Below are 18,280 nucleotides of genomic sequence, written 5' to 3' on the forward strand. Positions count from 1 at the left end.
AGAACACTGTGGCACAGCCTGGGCAGGGTGGTTGCCAAGACTTCATTCATTCGTCCTGTGAACATTTAATGAGATTCTTCCATGTTCCAAGTCCTGCTTATAGTGGTGACTGCTCCGAGAACACAACAAACAAGACAGATGTGATCTCCACCCTTTTTTACCCGACTTTTAGCAGATAATTGCACAATATATTACTGGTGGAGCAAGGATATAATTAACCATTGCCTCAGCCTTCATGGGGTCCGGAGCTGGCTGGGTTTAGCTGCCTGGGCCTTTGTGCATGCCTCCCCCACCAGGACCCTTCTGGGTACCCAGAACCCTCTCATCGTTCTTGGCTGTATTGGTGTCCTTGTGTTGAGATGCCCCCACCCAAAGCACCATGCAGTCATAAGTGAGGCCTTTTCAGAGGTGCTGAACCTGCAGTGTGTGACTGACTCATCGTATAATGCTAGGAGTAAAGGTGCTAAAGTTAAAAGTAGGTAATTACTAAATCATTCTACTGGTAGGTTGGATACAACCCTAATCCTGGTAACTAGATAGAATGTAAAAGGGGCAGACAAAATTCTGCTAAGGTCTTTTGCTTTCTTTGCCATCTTCTGCCTGTCATGAAGTTCCTCCTCTGCAATGCCTGTCTGCCCCACCACCCTGCCTTAGAGCCAGCCGATTATGTGCTGAAACCTCTACAAATGGTGAGCTAAATATACCTTAATGCTTTAGCTTATAGTGTCAGGTATTTTGTCTCAGGAATGAGAGAAAAGTAACTAAGACACCTCAGGAATCACAGGATTGGGAACTGAGCAGAGTGCGTTGCCCAGATAGGTATCACAGCTACAGCTGTTGGGTGAGGTTCTAGATGCTGGTGAGATAATGTCCTCGTGGTTTTCCCAATAGCAGAGGACTTGGTGAGTTCTTGGGTGTAAGTGATGACAAGTGTCTACTTGAACGAAAGCAGGACAGCCTGTGGGTCCTGATTCAGCTAACACACAGCTCACAGAAGCCCAACCCATACCTCCATGGAAGTCCGTTTACTAGCTGCATCTGCTTTCGAGGTCAATGCACCAGGATTGATTGCCATGCTCCCAGACTCCCTCCTTTCCCTTAACTACACCTGCCTTCATGAGAGGGCAAGTTTTCCCTTTTAGCTCTACAGCACTGTCTTCTCTAGTTCTTTCAAAACAGGTCTTCATGACCCACTAAACTTAGGGCCCTACTCAACCAAATACAAGTTTCTTTTTCTTGGAGGGCTGCTTGATTTTCCAGTTCTCCCAAGAGAGGAGAGAAAACAATGTGCTGTTGAATGCAACAAAAAATGAGAAAAGGAAACAAAGACTATTGTTTTTACACGCAAAGACATTACAAATGTTGGGTCCCTGCCTTAACTAAGCTTGGGACCAGATCATTCAAAAGCAGTTCTTTGAGTTCTAACCATAAAGGACAGAGACTGGTCACATACTACCTGGAGTCAAGGGAGTAGATGTGGGGTGGGTAGTGAACAGAAGTCAGTCCCAGAGTCACAGGCAAGCCAGACACCATGGCTACAGTCCAAGGCCACTGATGGGACCTTAGCAAAGCTGATAACTTTTCCCTGGATGAGCTCGAGTTTCACAATTGGTAAAGAAGCCCAAGTTTCTGTGGCAATTAGAGCGAGCCTTGAATCTCTGTGAACAAACAGTGTTGCTATGAGCACATAGGCCTTCCCTGCCTGTGCCTCACCATTTTGTGCCATCTTTGGGAAGTCAGAACTCTATTCCACCTGTGCTGTTCTCTACGTGGAGTAGCCAGTGAGCCTCTATTTCCTTAGAGAATTTTTCTTTCTCCTCCAGCGCCCACCTCAGATGATCCTCTGCCAGTGAGTTTCTTGGCCTCCTACTTTTCTTCTTGCTGCCTCTGATCTCTGTACTTTTGCTTTTTCACCAATAACTCAGTTGAGTCATGCTCCTTGAGTAGATCATGATCATCTTAGGAATGGAGTTCACAGCTTAGGTTTGAGTGCAGCCTTTGTGACCTGGAGAAACTTTGACCTTAGTAACTATTTTTTAACATTTTAAATTATTCTAAATCTACCTCACAAAGCCAAGGTTGAATGGCAATTTGGAAGTAAGGCAAGAACACTAAATAAAAAGTGTTTCTCCCAGGGCTCCCATTGGTGGCCTGTATTTCCTCCATGGCTGCCCTGAAATCACTCTCCGTGGTAACTCTCTGCTTGCTTCTTGTATCTGCCAACCAGCTGTGGGCACAGGCACCACACTGACCTCACAAATGCAGCCATGGCACCTCGTGCAGCACCTGTGATAAGAGGCGGTAATGAATGCATGTGTGCTGAGTTAAGATGAATTAAATTAAAAGGTCTGAGGAAGAGGATAAAGCTTGATCTTCAGAGTCCAGTTACTGAAATCTCTTACATCCCACCTGTCTTTCTTTGTATAATAAAAATAATAATGGGCTCAATCACAATACACCAACAACCACAGTCAACAGCCACTGCTACTCGACATTCCTAGCTCCAAGCCCTTAGTCCGGCTCTTCCTGCACACTGTCTTAAATGTTCCCCTCAGCAGCATTTAGCATAGCTTAGTCACTGTCTACACAAGGAACCCTTAGTCTCGTGGCCACCTCCACTCAACAAGAGGAAGGACTGGAGCCCATGTCTGTTGTGAGACAGCTACAAGTTAAATTAAATGAATTACTTTTAGAGAAAACACTAAAAATATTTTAGTTCTTCATTGTAGGAACATCACTGCACAGCTCACATTGTTTGTCCAAAGTATATCCTGCTCCCAGAGGACAAGGTACTCCTTCAGGGTGGTCTTAGGAGAACCCAGTGATTTTGCTTTAGCTCCAGGCAACGTAAATCTAGCAAGTGGATTTTGCCCAGGCTAGAGACCTCCTGCAAGAGTGTACATAAATAAAAACCAAAACATGATCTATGAAATGCATGCAGTCTATTCATCAGGAGAAAGAGATTGGGCTGGGGAGATAGCTCAGTGGCTTAAGTGCCTGCCTGGCAAGCACAGGGTCCTGAGTTCCATCCCTGGTATCAAAAAACTAAAAGAAGAAAGAGACCGTATGGTTGTGTCTGCATCTAAATCCCAGGTACTTCCACAGTGTACCCATGTTGGTTTGCATAATGCAGGAATGGGGGACCCTTCACGTTCTTTGCTCCTATTCAGAGCTAATGTAGGAGTAGAACCCAGTTAAAATCTGCTTCTGCCATTCCTACTGTGCAAATTTGGATACCTTGTTTATCACCCATTTCAGATGCCTCTTTTTAACATGAGATTTTATATATTCCCAACTTCTTAGGATACAATGAGTTCATATTCACAAAGTGCTAAGACAATGAGTACCTGGCATATAAGAAATGCTATTAAAGGGTTGGCAGGAGAACAAACTTTACTGTCCCTTCCAACCACCATAGAGCAGCCCAGCCTCCTGTCTCCATCAATGCCAGAACCCTGAGGCCCCAATGCTGCTTTTGTCCTGAGGAGTGAGTGGGTAAGCAGACTGGAATGGCAACAGGTCCCTCTTTCTTTGAGTCTCCAGAGCTGGACTACTACACACTTTGTTTCTTCCCCTTTTCTGAGCATCACAAAATGTAATATTCATGTGTCAAGGGATCCAAGATTGTACTTTAACATTTTACAGCCTCTTTGTAAACCTACCTTTTCAATTTTAGTGGAGGCAGTTTTATGACTCCCTTTGATAACCACTTAACTATTAAGACCCAAACAAAAAAAGAGGAATGGTCAAAGGATATCAGGTACTCCCAGCCAACTAGAGTTTCACTTCTTGAGCATTATTCAAATTAGCTCTAGGACTCATAATTCTGTGTTTTCATTTATTGCTGCTGTAAAGTAAATGGTTCTTTTATCCAAATGTTATTTCCTGGCTATTAATTCAGTAGTTATTTTGGATTGTGACACTTCTGTTTGATTTAGGGATATGGCACCTTATAAATATTTAAAAGTTGAAGATTGACACTTAGAGAAATTGAATTTGATTTGTTTTGCTAATACCTTATGGCTAGAGTAATTAGAGGTTTGGAAGGTTTAGTCCCATTATGCCTCTCAGAAGAGAAGGGTGCATGGATCTCTAGGACAAGGAATTTGGTAGTGGAAGGTTTTTCCCAAATCTTTCATAGATGAGACATCTACACTCAGCTCCTGACTTCTGTCTCCTCTTCTTTCCCTATAACCTGCTCTTGAACCCAGGATGTAGGCATAGAAACCACCCACACTTTTCAAAATACCTAAAAATGGTCATTTATGAATGGTTTCACGCATTTTCTGCATCTACAAGTGCCAGCCAGGGTTTATGGCAGGGCTCAGGGTGATCTATAGACTGGTATGATTTAACTATGGATCAATCAACCTATTAGGGGAAAAAAGACAAGGTCAATAAGGCTGGGGCTTGGTGAACCAGAGGTCATCCTACATTTTTCAACCTAATGTTCTTATTTCCTTTCCATTAACATTTCATAATGAAAAAATGCCTATATTCTTTAATTTTTAAGACAATTAAGTGAATTTAGTGCTTCTGTAGAGCGGAGGATTTATAATAGTATGAAGGAATACATTATCAATAATCTACGAGACAGGGGGAACCTGGAGAGCAGCAAGGCTCACTCCATAGCCACTTCTGTTCCTTGGTGACAAACTGTAAGAGCATTCAGTCTTCTGCACCCATTTAGAATGGACTTCTCTCCAGAGAGCAGAAATTCTTGTGCTCTTTGGGGCAGGGCCTCTATCTCTTGGGAAATGGTTTCTTTTTTCTGTTTGAATTTTAATCTGAACAAATTGCAACTATCGCAGATCTTTCTAAATACCTAGAATTCTCTATGTACAAATCCCTGAAGAAAAGTATAAAAACGAGGTATAAAAAGTAAAGCCATATTAATATGCTGAGCTGTAAAGGGCTCAAGTCAACAACTTCTGACATTCCAGTCCTACAGAAAACCCGCTACTATTATAGACTACTGGACTATATTGGATTATTTTGCTGAATTCACGAACCTACAATATTTAAATGGCAATGGAATACTCATCTCTGACAAAACTAAACAAAAAAGGGGGATATAAATGAAGGACCATTTTGTAGTAAAACACACACACACACACACACACACACACAAAATAGGATAGATACACAGCTACTTTCTCTTAATTCAATGAGAAGAAAGATTTGTGCTAAATAGTGTTTGGACAGGATATCATGTCTGCATCTTGTACTATGAATAACCACTACAAAGACAGCAATATGCAATTTATTAATTATTGTAATTGTCCTACTAACCTGTTTTGAAACTGTCTCATTGCTATTTGTTTCTCAATAAAATTTTTTTTAAAAATTCCCTGAGACCTGTGAGGGAGTAGAGTTGTTTTGGAGCTTCCTTAATGAAAAAAGACATGGCTGGCACCTGCCTGACTTCTGACATCCTGGTAAATGCAATCACACAAGAGAAGGAGGTCCCCGTGTTTACAGTCAGACCTATGCACTAGAAGGGACTACCTCTGAGTACTGCAAACTATTTAAGGTACCATTTAATAAAGATAATTCTAGTGCTTTGGTTTCAGTGGCCAGCTTGGCGGCAGGCCCAGGGCAGGACCACACAGCATGTGGTACCAGGGATCAAACCCAGGTCCTTGCACTTGCCAGGCAGCTGCTTAGACCACCGATCCATCTCCCCAGCTGAGCTACTAGAAGAGAACCTAAGAGTAAAAAGTGTTGGAAGCTAGAATACAGATATTAAGTCATCAAACCCAAGAAAGCTGAGATAAACCAAGAAAAAGATTTGGGATGCAGAAGCATAAAGGGAGATGAAAGCAACACTGGAGAAGGAAAGGTACACATCAGATGTAGGAGGCAGTCAATCCACGGTGGAGACATGCAGAAGATTGTAGGGGGAGGTTCTCTATGAAGTCGACGGAATCCCCAAAGATCTAACATTTAAAGAGAAAACTTAGACAACTGTTAAGGAGTTTCAGGGTTGATTCATTATAAGTAAATACGCAACTATGCATGTAGCAAAGAAGACAATTATCAACTCTGTAGGAAAAGTCATTATAGTACATTGCATGACTTAGCTATGAATATCTTGCACAGAGTCATAATAGCCAAATGCTGAATCATATCTAAATAAAGTATATGCATTGAGGGATTTAAAAGTTAGCATATGAAGCAGCAGAGTATGGCAGATGTAGTAGACGACAGCTTCATCTTCATCTTCATTGGTGAAAGTTTCATTGGTAATATTTAAAACAGAACATAATCAAAAATAAAATCACAAGCCCCTTACTTTGCCATAGACACATACACAAAAATCATCAAGGTGATTTGAAAACAGTTGCCTCTGGGTGAGAAAAATAATTTTGTGCCAGAAGAGTTCTGTTACTGTATGGTAGAGTATGTGTGTGTCAGCGGGTGTTTTCCTCTGTGGAAGTAGCTTGTGGAGTTTGTTTACTATTAAAATTAAGCACATTTTTAATGTTGCTTCAAAATATTTATAAAGTAAAAAATAAGGTGCTTGTGTGGGAATCAGAAACTCCCAGCAAAAACCCACACATGGAGAGAATTTCTACCAAGTTGGAATTTTACAGCTATTACCTTTTTTATTTCAAGGAGCTATGGTGTACAAATACATCAACATATTAAAATGATTTGCTGAAGGATAAGAACATTAATATTAATAAAATTATAGAAATAGTATATTATATATTTCTTAAGTATATTGCATTATATAAAGTAATTGTGGAAATTATAATTTTAATAAGATATTAACCATATAAATTCTATAAATATTACACATTATATGTAGTAAATTTATATATGTACTTGTTGTTCTTCCATATTGTGGGGGAATACCCCGTGTTGGGACTGTCACTTAGATGTATAAATTCTACAGAAGAGCATAGGGAAGGAAAGATTGATTATGTGGTTTCTGGAATGCTCAGACTGACTGGGGTTCGATTTAATTGTTCAACCAAAGCAGTTCTGGGGCATAAATTACTCCTCATGTAATTTATACCCAGGGAACAGATAGGCACATGAATACTACAGTATAGAATGGCCTCTGCTAATGTGAAAACACTGAAGAGACTCCTTCACCAAAAGTGGTCCAAAAGATATGCTACATCTGATGGCAGCATAAAAACAATTTCCAAAGGCTTTTCCCCTTCCATTCAGGTTTGTTGGGGGGCAGCTGATTGACAGCTGCCTAATATGGGCATTTTGGAAACCTTACATTGGTATCACCAGCATTACACTGTGAAGTTTGTACAGAATAAAGTTAAACAACATAGCAAAATTTATCTCTTCAATGAAACGCATGTTTATGCCAACCCTCCAAATATCTCTACAGTGTTTTATTAAGACAACATATTTTGCACCAGAGCTATGCTGTCTGATCCTTTCTGTCTTTTTTTAATAAACAGATTATGTGTATAACAAAGAACACATGCAGACTACAGCACATAAGGACACAAGAAACAAGACAAAGTGGTGTCTTCCCATCTCCCTCTCTGGAATAACAGCAATTAAAATTCACAGCTGCTGGCTGCCCAGATGTTTCTTGCATTTAGTGCTCTGTAATATGCATCAGAATATATTGCGTGACCATTGTTTTGGTAAACTAGATAGTTCTGTATCCTAAATTCTACAGACTACATCCGGTGTATATATTTTATCTTTCGATTAGCTTCTCTTCCCCTCTTGCTTCATTTGCTTGGGGCATTTGCAGTTCAGAAACAAAAGACGTTTACGGCTCAGAGTTTAGCTGTTTCAGGGTGTAAGCGCAGGTCAGGCCTGATTTATGCAGCACTGCCAATAAGCAGGGGAAGAGAGCAGGACACAGGGTTTTAGAAATCTGGTGGACCTGGTTTGACTCACGTCTTTTGCTTTTTTAGGCAGCTAACATCCCTCTGGTGTCAGAACTGGCCATTGGTGACATGCATTTTGATGACTTTTCCCTTGATGTGGATGCCATGATCACAGCTGCTCTCCGGATGTTCATGGAGCTGGGGATGGTACAGAAATTTAAAATTGACTATGAGGTAAGATGTGGTCTTGGGTGATCCAGGGAGCACACCCAGAGCAATGTGTTAGATACTCTGAAAGGCGGGTTCTTCAAAAACCAAGCAGGGGTGATTATCCCCAGCCTTCACACTCACAAGAATGCCCGGAGATTTGCGGTGATCTGCTGGTTACACATCTAACGGCCTGATACAGCCTCTCCTCTTCCATTCCAGACACTGTGTAGGTGGCTTCTCACAGTGAGGAAAAACTACCGAATGGTTCTGTACCACAACTGGAGACATGCTTTCAACGTGTGCCAGCTGATGTTTGCGATGCTAACTGTGAGTGTCCCGCTCAGTGGTGGTAGAAGGCCACCTTGCCTTTGTGGGGACCTAGCGACCTTCTCTTTTATGCTCCCATTTCCCTGAAAAATTGCCATGTGACTATTTTGTGGGAGACCTTACCTGTCCTGTGTGTATGTATTTGAAAACAATTTCCAAACTTTAAAGGTGTAAGATCATGGACACTTTGATGTAGACATAGCCTTCGGGTGAGAACTTGAACCTCTTTTCAGTGTTCTTTCTTAGTAAAGTGGTTCTCTTATGAGAAAAATGCTTGGATGTTTAGTGTCATCTTTTTTCAGAGGAAGTGGAGAGGAGGAACTGAATAAATCCCCCCTAGATGAGGTGCTGTGGCCTGCTGGAAATTCTCAGAAGGAGGAAATCCTGAGAGAATGCTTATTTAAGAAAACACCCAAGGAGCCCACTGGAGAAAGAATGGGTAGGAGTTGGTGCTCTCAGTTTGAGAAGTACAGTAGACTTTAAAGCTGTGCCTCTGGACTCTAGCCCAGGGATGGTGGCGAAGCTGTTTTATGAGACAAGGAGAGCACTGAGCCAGAGGCAAGCCTTGGAATTAAATCTGAAAGCAAATGTTTGTGGTAAAAATTGCAGCAAACTTCCACTCAGGCCCTTTTACTGGCAAGAATTATGGATTATTTTCCTTTGACTTCCACTTACATTATTAAGCTGTCGTCAGGGAAAATGGTCTCTGGTTTACATGTGTGAGTAGCTCTGGCCTCCTAGTGACATATGTATAGGTATAGTCCACGTATGGGAGTCTCTGTAAACATGTTTACCACACCAGAAAGAGAATGTGACTACTGGGTTTTAAAATATAAATACAGAAACATTGTAACTTCACACCTTAAAGAGTAGACATGAAACAGGAAATTCGAAGTACGGTGCATTTCCTTTGGTCCAAATCTACTTCTCCAGGAAAATCTTCCTGCTCTTCTCTGCCTATTCTAATCCTTTAAGGTACTGATCTTATGCCAGTTTTTTTACAAAGATTTTTCCTTTCTCCCAAAGCATCAATAATTATTTTTCTCCATACTATACAGTATAACACACCTGTCTGTCTACTAAGTTACCAATCTTTCATTGTCCTCTACAGTAAACTGCATAAGGCAAGAGCCAATCTCTTATTCTTTCAACAACAGCCACATGTATGCTAAACACATGTTTAGCAACAGCCCTACTAGGACCATGAACTTTGTCATGTGCTTGGTAGGTCGGCAGCAGATGTATGCCAACTGGACTTGAACTCAAGTACTTATATGGTAGATGAAGAGGGGAGAGATAGCTCAGCGGTCTAAGTGCCTGTCTGGCAAGCACAAGCACCTGGGTTCAATCCCTGGAACCACATATTGTGCTGGCCCTGCATGTGTAGCAAGATCCTATACCAAATAAATTTTAAAAAGGATATTATATGGTGAATGAAGGTGGGAAAGCATGCCACATGCCAGTAGTCTCAGCACCACGGGAGGCTACAGGAGCCTCACAAATGTGAGCCCAGCCTGGGCAGTTTAGCCCAGACCCTGTCTCAAATTTTTCGAAATGGCTGGAGATGTAGCTTAGTGTGAAGGAATTGGTTCAATCCCCAGTACAGAAAAAGAAAGAGAAGGAGGAGGAAAAGACAAAAGAGAAGGAGGAAGGGGACGAGATGGGCCAAAATTTCTTCAGTTTCTACTCAGGAACTTGTCCTGGGGGTCCTCCTCTGCTTAAGGACCAGATAGGCTCACCTGGAGACCTGAAGTGGCCTCGCCACTCGTCACACACACTGTCACAGAAGGCAACCTGTCTTTGTTAGGCGGAGGATGCCCAGAGTCACGAGGCACAGTGCCAACAAACACCTCATTTTGATCTTCCTTATCAGATTTCAGTGGAACAGAAGCATGAACTATGTGTACAGAATTAATGTGTGTGACTCACAGAGATCATTCGCTTATTACCTGACAGTTTGGAGAACCTGTGGATTTAAGGAATTGTCAAAATAAGGAGGCAAAAACTTGGCTCAGCAAAGGAAAAAGGATCGGCTGTAACACTGAATTATCGATGTTGAGATGGAGACAGACATTTTTGAAGTCTTACAGTAGTTGAGATGTGGGAATCTGCCAGGGCAACAGGTTGGAGGGGAACCCTTAGAGCAAGAAGAAACAGCTACTCAGTTTTTCTCAGTGAATATTCACTCATTTTATGGACCATCTTGATACTTTTCAAGCAAATGAGAAAAATAGAACTGTCACTTTATGTGGCCGCCATGGGCATCTCATGCCTCAGAAATTTCAAGAGTGCAGCTATTTTCACGTGTGCTCAGCAAACGAAAAGGACTGTCACTGTTAAAAAAAAAAAAAAAAGTTCAGGTTTTGTTTCTGTATTCATGCTACTGCAAAAATAGAAAAGTTTGCTGTTAAAGTTCTCTAAGGGGAGACCAAAAAAGCACAGTGAAGAATATTATTTTTTCATCCTCACATTGAGAAGCGTAGCCACATCTGGAAAGGTTATTTTCCACTCATTATATTTTTCTGAATTTGACGAAAGATTACAACATTAAATGTTGTCTCTAACATATGCGTCTTCCAACTTGACAATGGACAGTCTGGTTAATCTGAAGTCTGTAATTAAGAAAGTAATTATGAAGAGAAAAATATTACTGGATCTGAGTAGATGAAAATAAATTTAATTTACTCATCAATTCTAATTTGTGAAGTATTAGGGCTGGGAATATGGCTCAGTGGCATAAGTGCCTTCTTGACAAGCACAAGGTCCTGAGTTCAATCCCTGGAACTGCAAAAAAAAATTCTAATTTGTGAAGTATCAGTTCAAGCTACAGCAAAATGATGAGCAAATTATTTCCATGGATGGGTACCAATGTTTCAGACACCCCTGAAGACTACCAGGGTCTTTGGTTACTTTATTATTATGCATGATTATACATGTAGTCAATTAATTTCATATTTATCTACATGTGAAGAGTTAGAATCAAAATTTTATATTAATATAGAAAGGAAATTCTCTACACTAGTCTGGGTCCCAAAGCCAAGACACACGCATATTTGGTAAATTTTCCTCTAGATGGCGCTCCAAGGCAAAGTTTACCAGCCAGTTGCCAAAAAACACGATGGAAAAAATCGTATCAACCTTCCTTAATACTGAGGCACACATTCCATCGCCAAATAAATATTTTTCTAACAAAAATGGCAAACAAAACCAGTCTGTCTGAAAAGAGAGCCTGCTATGAGGACAGGCCCAGCTTAGGACGGCTGCCTGAGCAGTTTCTCCGTGCCACTGTAAACATGAGGTTGTTTGTTGTCCTGCGCCCATTGTCTCTGCGGAAGGGAAGATGTACAGTTGCGTATCAGTGCCGGGCAAAAATTTTGGCACTGTGAACAAGAAAATTATAAATATATGCAACAGCTTCTTAAGCTTCAGCTCTAAAATATTGTCACATGTGGAAAATAAATTTATTGTCCCAGGATTGCATTTTGCAGGAGCGTTCAGGCTCATATATCTCAGTAAGAAAGCAGTTTTGTCGCCTTAGAAATTAAAATTGTAGCACAGGCGATTTAGTATAAAATTATGGACCCTTCGTTCAGTAGGAGTCCTACTGATGACTTAATCTCTTGCTCCATGTATCAGGACTGCATTTATACACATTTATACAATGAAAGTGTCAGTATTTTTCTTTGCTTTTAAATAGACAATCAGATAGCTAAAATTAACCAAACTTTGAATTCTTTCAATAAACACACCAGATCGTGCCAGCTATTCTTTGTAATTAAAATAAAAAATAAAAACTCATAGATCAATGCACTATACAAATTTTCTTCATTTCTGGGCACATGTAGAATAAATATTCCCTTGAATACACCCACAAGGAAAGATGATAGACATGTTTCTTTTATTTATGATGTAGAGCAGATATAGAAAAGCACTATGCTTTTGTTTGTATTCTGTGAGATAAAAAGGCACGTAATAGTGCTAGAGTTGCAAAGACATTTTTCAGCTTTATGAATGATGTATGTGCTCTGACAGATTTTCCGGTGGTGGGGGAGGGGGGATCCTTAAGTGTCAGTATTCTTTACTATCCCATAAATGTACTCATTAGCACTTTGGGCCATGCCCTGCATCCTGTAGGGGCTCAATAAAGATTAATTGAATGAGTGAATTTAGTTTAGGGAAATAGTATTCAAGGAACCATGTTACTCAGTGTCCAGTTTAAAAAAAACAAAACAAAACTATAAAATGATGAACAACTATCATGGCTAGGAATCTTGTTTTTTCTTCATATCACACTAAGGTTCAGCAAAAGATAATATGGAATATTGTGATCTTGCAGAGTTCACTGGGTATGAAAAGAGAAGGGCGCATGATCACATTAAAATTTATGGTGGTGCTGGCCGCATGGCGCTGGTGGGGAATTGCAGTTAAGCACTAATAATAACCAAGTATCACAGCAAACACATTGATGCCCCCTGACATTTACTGGGGGCTGCTTAAATCTTCAGTGTGGAGGTAGAATGTTTAAGTCCATATTTGTATTGTCAACAAGGTTATTTTCAGAGATAAGCCAAGCCATTTTATTGATAATTCAAGCTAGAGAGCAGAAGGGATGTCTAGGGACAAAATCCAGCCTATCCACCAGCTTGAGGGTGACGTGTTGCGTGCAGTTGTCAGAAAAGCCCTTGATATTTGAGGTACGAGATTCCTTCTGGGAAAAGATCGAAGAAGAACACTTAGAATTCTTTCTCTTTCTTCTTCAAAAAGGCAGAGCTGAGTCTTAAAATAAAACATCTTCAATCAAAGCCAAAACTCGATTCACAACAGAAATCAAATTCCTTTGTATATTATGCCATTGGAAGATACAAAGAGACCTAGATGTTTTATTATAATAAACAATGATATTTGCAATCATCACACATAATTTTTACACTACACTTTTTTGTCAATATAAATAGTAACTCGTCATATTTACTTTAAAATACATGGCAGTATTATCATAATAATACAGTAAAATCTGAATGTTAGGAAAATCAGTTCTTTGATCTTCCTGTAGTAGTAACTTAAAGCATGGTCAATTTCTAATTTAGCAAAGGAACAATCTTTAATGTTTTTGTTGACTGTCAACAGTGGAGACTATACCTAGGAGCCTAATCAATTTGAATACTGTGTTTGAATTATACTTGAGACCCCTATCTTTTAATCTGGTAAGAAGGCTCCTTTTTCTATTCATCTCAGAAACCCAATTAGGCACTCCATGCTCCTAGCTGACATTCTCTTTATCCACATTTATTTTATTAAAGAAAAAAGGGAAAGCTGCACATAATTAAGAACCTGGTGTGCTAATAACCAAACACACAACTGGGCAGGATAATCCACCCCATTTCCTCTCACAGGAGAGTAACCTCCATAACTCACTTTAAGCACTGCCATTCATGAGTTATGGGTCATTCCCTTTCTAGTGAAAATAAATTCTCCCGCACCCTCAGCCCGAGCTGGGGATTTTTCTTAGGACATGTAAATTGTAAAAGTGCATGAACATAATCATGTCCAGCGTTACAGAAAAAAAGTATAAGCCCTTGTTCACGGACACAGTCTTGCAAGGAAAGGTATGTGTTTGGGGGCTGGGCTGCCTCCTTACAAGACAGGAATTTTTGTACTAAAATGAGTTTATTCTTGAGCTATTTAGTCTGTTGGTAAACTGCTCAATCTGTTGCTTTGTGTTTTATGATGCCAGCTGAATCCTCCAGGTCAGTGAGACCCAGCCGCAAAACCATGGTTGTTTGTCACAGCCTCCATTTTCCAGGTGCATGACTTTCTGGTGACATTGTCTTGGGACAGAAATCTGGCATCTAAGGGTGCTACGTTGGAAACTTTAAAAAAAAAATTTAATTTTTCATGGGTCTCGTGTTTGACCTGGTGCGGTGCTGACTAATAAAAACTAGGGTATGAATGGCTTCATGTTCTTGAAATTCATCAACCCAGCTTCTTGGGGCACTCAGAGAAAGCTGTCTTTCTACACAACTACTGTGCACCAGGCAATCTGCTCTATTTCTGCACTCCCAAGCCTTGTGCTATGTTCTGTTGTGTTCACTAGCAGTCAATTATAAACAGAATGCAAACTTTTTCCAAACATGGACAAAACATGCTGTTGTGGTCCTCAAAAGAAATCATAAAATATACATATACAGTCTTAATGTTGAGAGCTAAGTCTTTCAGAATCTTCCTTGTTTAAAATGGAGTACATGTGCTACATAGAGTTGATTATTGTGTTACCTAAATTAAAGTAGAATCCTCAGTTTTTCTCAATTTTTTAAAGTTTTATTTCACTTTGAAATATAGTTCTGAGGTCTGATTAAAGTTTGTGGTCTGAAATTTTTCCTTGTATTATCTTTCTGCATATCTTATCAAAACATAAGGACAGACATATAGTGACCAATTTTTATTTGACCGCATCATGACTTCTTGAGAATGAAACAGATAGATACCAGAGGTTTGCTTGGAAACAGCTCAGCCAGCAAAACAAAGAGAACACAGTATATGAAGAGACAGAGGAAATGAAATGGGCAAAATGTGGACTCCTGTCAGTTAGGCAGTGAATCCAAGGCCCCCATTATCCTCTTCTATTTTTGTTTGGTTTTAACTTTCAAAAATAAAGATACTTTAAAATTATGCTCATCAGTAGGCTAAAAGTTAAATCTTGGATGGGGATAAAAGTAACTATAATTATACAAAATCAACCTAATAGTTTTCATTTATGTACCAATATATATACTTGTAGCAGACAGACCACTTTTGCTCTATTGCTTTTCTGAAATGTACATGGATAAGCATTTGCAACATTACTTGAAGTTAAGGTCATTGTATGCCCCAAATGTGGCTTAGGTCTAGCAATTTGAAGGCAAGTCCCTTCTGAAGCTCCTAGTTACAAAAGAGAGGATTTAACTATAAAGTCTTCCCAATCCCTGTAACCTTGATAAGAAAAAGATCACTGTAGACAAACCAATATTTTAATAATGCCAAATATGCCTTCATTTTGAGAATAAAGAGCAGTGAATTTGATCAAAACTACCCTACTTCTGGGGGTAATTAGACAAACCATAATTAGTAATTTGGTGTTATAGGCTGGTATGGTAGATCGTAAGGCTGTTGGTGCTGGCTGGAAGCCCCTTAACAGCTGGAAAAGTTCTGGTCTTTGAACCCCCAAAAAGAGTTGAAGTACCTCTTTTTCAGCTCAGCGGACCCAAATATTGGCAGGCAGACATCACTGTAAACACCAAGAGGATGTGACCACCGAATATAGATGCTATAATTTATCTAGTTGAGTTTTTGCCCTCCATAGAGGATTGTGGGTGACACCTGCCCTTCTCCCCTTGTGATTTTATCACACACCATTTCCAAATGGCAAAAGTAAGTTTTCCTTTTAAAAAAAAAAAAAAGGTAGATCGTGACATCAAGTAGTATACATGAATTCTTAAGCACTCCCCTTAGGCAACTGAGGTTGACCGCTATTCTGAAGCTTGAAAAATCTGCCTAAAAGCTCTGCCTTGCAGCATCTGGAGTAGCTTGGTACTCATCAACGTGGAACTCAGGCTCATGTGTCGAAAAGTCCATGGAACATAGTCCTAAAAGGAAATACCCACTGCTTGCTACAGCTGTAAGTGGAACCCAAACGCAGGCATTAGCAATTTTTATCACTTGGATACATGCTGGACAGAGTGGGACCAGAATTGAAGGTTCTCATAGAACCACCACTCCCCGTGAGGAGATCTGAATTTCAAAGGGACTCCTCCTGTTCCAGATGGACAGGCAGAGCTACCATCACCAGTGCAATCTGGGTCATTTATTTAGAAGATACCAAAGCCCTGGATGTGCTATTTATAATGCAGTCTTCAAAGAGCACTCGTTGGCTGAATCAAATTTGATTTTAATAATGTACCAAAGAAAGGCTCCAGATGGTGCCCCCACACAACACTCTGCATACCAAAATTAATTTATATCTGGAATTAAATGCTTGTTACATAAATACTCCCTTTCAGCCCACAGTTGAGGGCCCCTCCAAATTCAAGCTGCTTCTAGAGGAGGCGCTTCCTTGAGAATCCTCTCTCAAACCCCTAAGGTGGAGATAAGCAGTACTTTTGCTTCCCTTATCCAAAACAGAGAAATGAATGAGAGGAAGAAGGTCTCCAAAAACCATCATGATGCCTCCCAACTTTATCCAAGCTCCTTAGCCTCTTCCATGGTGTCTGTACATCAGTGATTTTGGAAGAATGCTCACAGCCAACAACCTGCAGTTTGGGAGATTTGAGAACATTAGAAATGTCCAAAGCCTCGTTACAGTCCCTTCCTCTCAGTTTGCCAATAAATCGCAGACTCAATATTATGAACTCCTCGGGAAATCCATCAATATTCAGGATCCCCAGTCTTTGGATTCAAAAAGCAATATGAGGGTGCAAATCCTAGCATGACTTTCAGATTTCTGTGTCCGGGCTGCTCTTGGACCAAAGCATCCAGTCCCCGATGCACCTTCTCCTGATACTGAGTGCGAGTGGCCTGCATCTCTGCCATCACTGTCTCCCACAAGCAGCAGGATTAGCGAAGGGCACCCCAGGACTGTTCTGCTTGGCCCCATGTGTGAGCTTCACTGCCTGCCCTAGTCCTCATTTCTGAAACGGAGTCAGTGCTTTGTCCATTTTGCTCAATAATAAATGCATGGACACTTCTCAGAACACCACCATGTCCAAGGTCAGACATCTTGTTAAGTACAAGTTTATCCTTAAAGCAGAATTTACAAATATATACACATGGAGCATATAAATGAAATAAAAAGCTATTTTGAACATGAAGAAAAGCCCACCTATGAGTCCATAATTGATAACATTGCGACATGCATCCTGATAGCCTTTGTCTTGTGCACATAGTAGATATCTGGTAAAATTGTGGTGTTTTATACAATCGCCTGCACCTTTCTTTTCTCTCTAACTTCATCCTGAAGCACTGTTTATTGGGAAGGTACATGTGAGTGCTTCAGACCCATGTTGGAATAGATTGCCCAGTGGCTCCGCAGCATCAGCCTAACATGCCTTATTCCAGGACAACATAGTTCACAGCATAAAGCACATGACAAGTCATCCTTTAAGTCCTGCTACCTAACATTCTGTTAATAGGAGAGCATTTCAAGGCTTCACAACTATACACATACCACATGTCAGAGGCCATGCAGCACGGCACATAAGAACATACATGTGAGCCAGGTTACCTGGCTTCTATTCCCACCTCTGTAACTTTTTAGCCATGTAATCTGGTGCCTCGGTATTCTCATCTATAAAGTGGTAAGATAAGAACAGTATCTACCTCAGAAAGTTCTTAGATGGATTAATGAATTCAAAGTATTTTTAAAAATGCCTGGCATATATTAAGCACTGCCCTTGAACTCACAGCAAGCCTCCTGTCTCAGTCTCCTGAATGCTGGAATTATAGCTGTGCACCACCATACCTAGCAACTATTGCTAGTATTATCCCAACCCTCTGCTCAAATATAACCAATATTTGAGCAATATCTGTTCAAATATACCAATATGTTGACTGATACACAACAGGTACTTAATAACATTTATGAAGTGAACCAATGTCCATAGCACCATACAGTGTTGATATAATGGCTGTTATTTTTGTGCTTGTTTGGACTCAAAAGCCACAATGTGACATTTACTTTCCTCTGATAGTATTCCTGCACTTGTTAGTACGAAACAGGCTTGGCTTTGAAATGGGTATGCATCCTAACTGACTTTGATCTGTGTTGGCTCTAGATCAAATAGTGGATCCTCTAGAAGACCTTAAGAGGGGCCGGGGAGATGGCTCAGTGGAATACGCTCTTCCCTGACAAGCGCAAGGGTCTAAGTTCAATCCCCGGTTCCGCCAAAAAAAAAAAA

At 40.4% G+C, this 18,280-nt stretch overlaps 1 protein-coding gene across 1 annotated transcript in view; it reads left to right on the forward strand.

Moving 5' to 3' along the window:
- Positions 1-18,280, forward strand: part of Pde11a (phosphodiesterase 11A) — a 535,125-nt gene that overhangs the window by 433,411 nt on the left and 83,434 nt on the right. The window contains exons 11-12 of the mRNA XM_004634726.3: positions 7,902-8,048; positions 8,244-8,351. Of these exons, the coding sequence (XP_004634783.1) occupies positions 7,902-8,048; positions 8,244-8,351 (255 nt within the window). The remainder of the gene's footprint in view (positions 1-7,901; positions 8,049-8,243; positions 8,352-18,280) is intronic.

Source organism: Octodon degus, unplaced genomic scaffold, assembly GCF_000260255.1.
Source record: "Octodon degus isolate 3935 unplaced genomic scaffold, OctDeg1.0 scaffold00065, whole genome shotgun sequence".
Classification (NCBI taxonomy): domain Eukaryota; kingdom Metazoa; phylum Chordata; class Mammalia; order Rodentia; family Octodontidae; genus Octodon; species Octodon degus.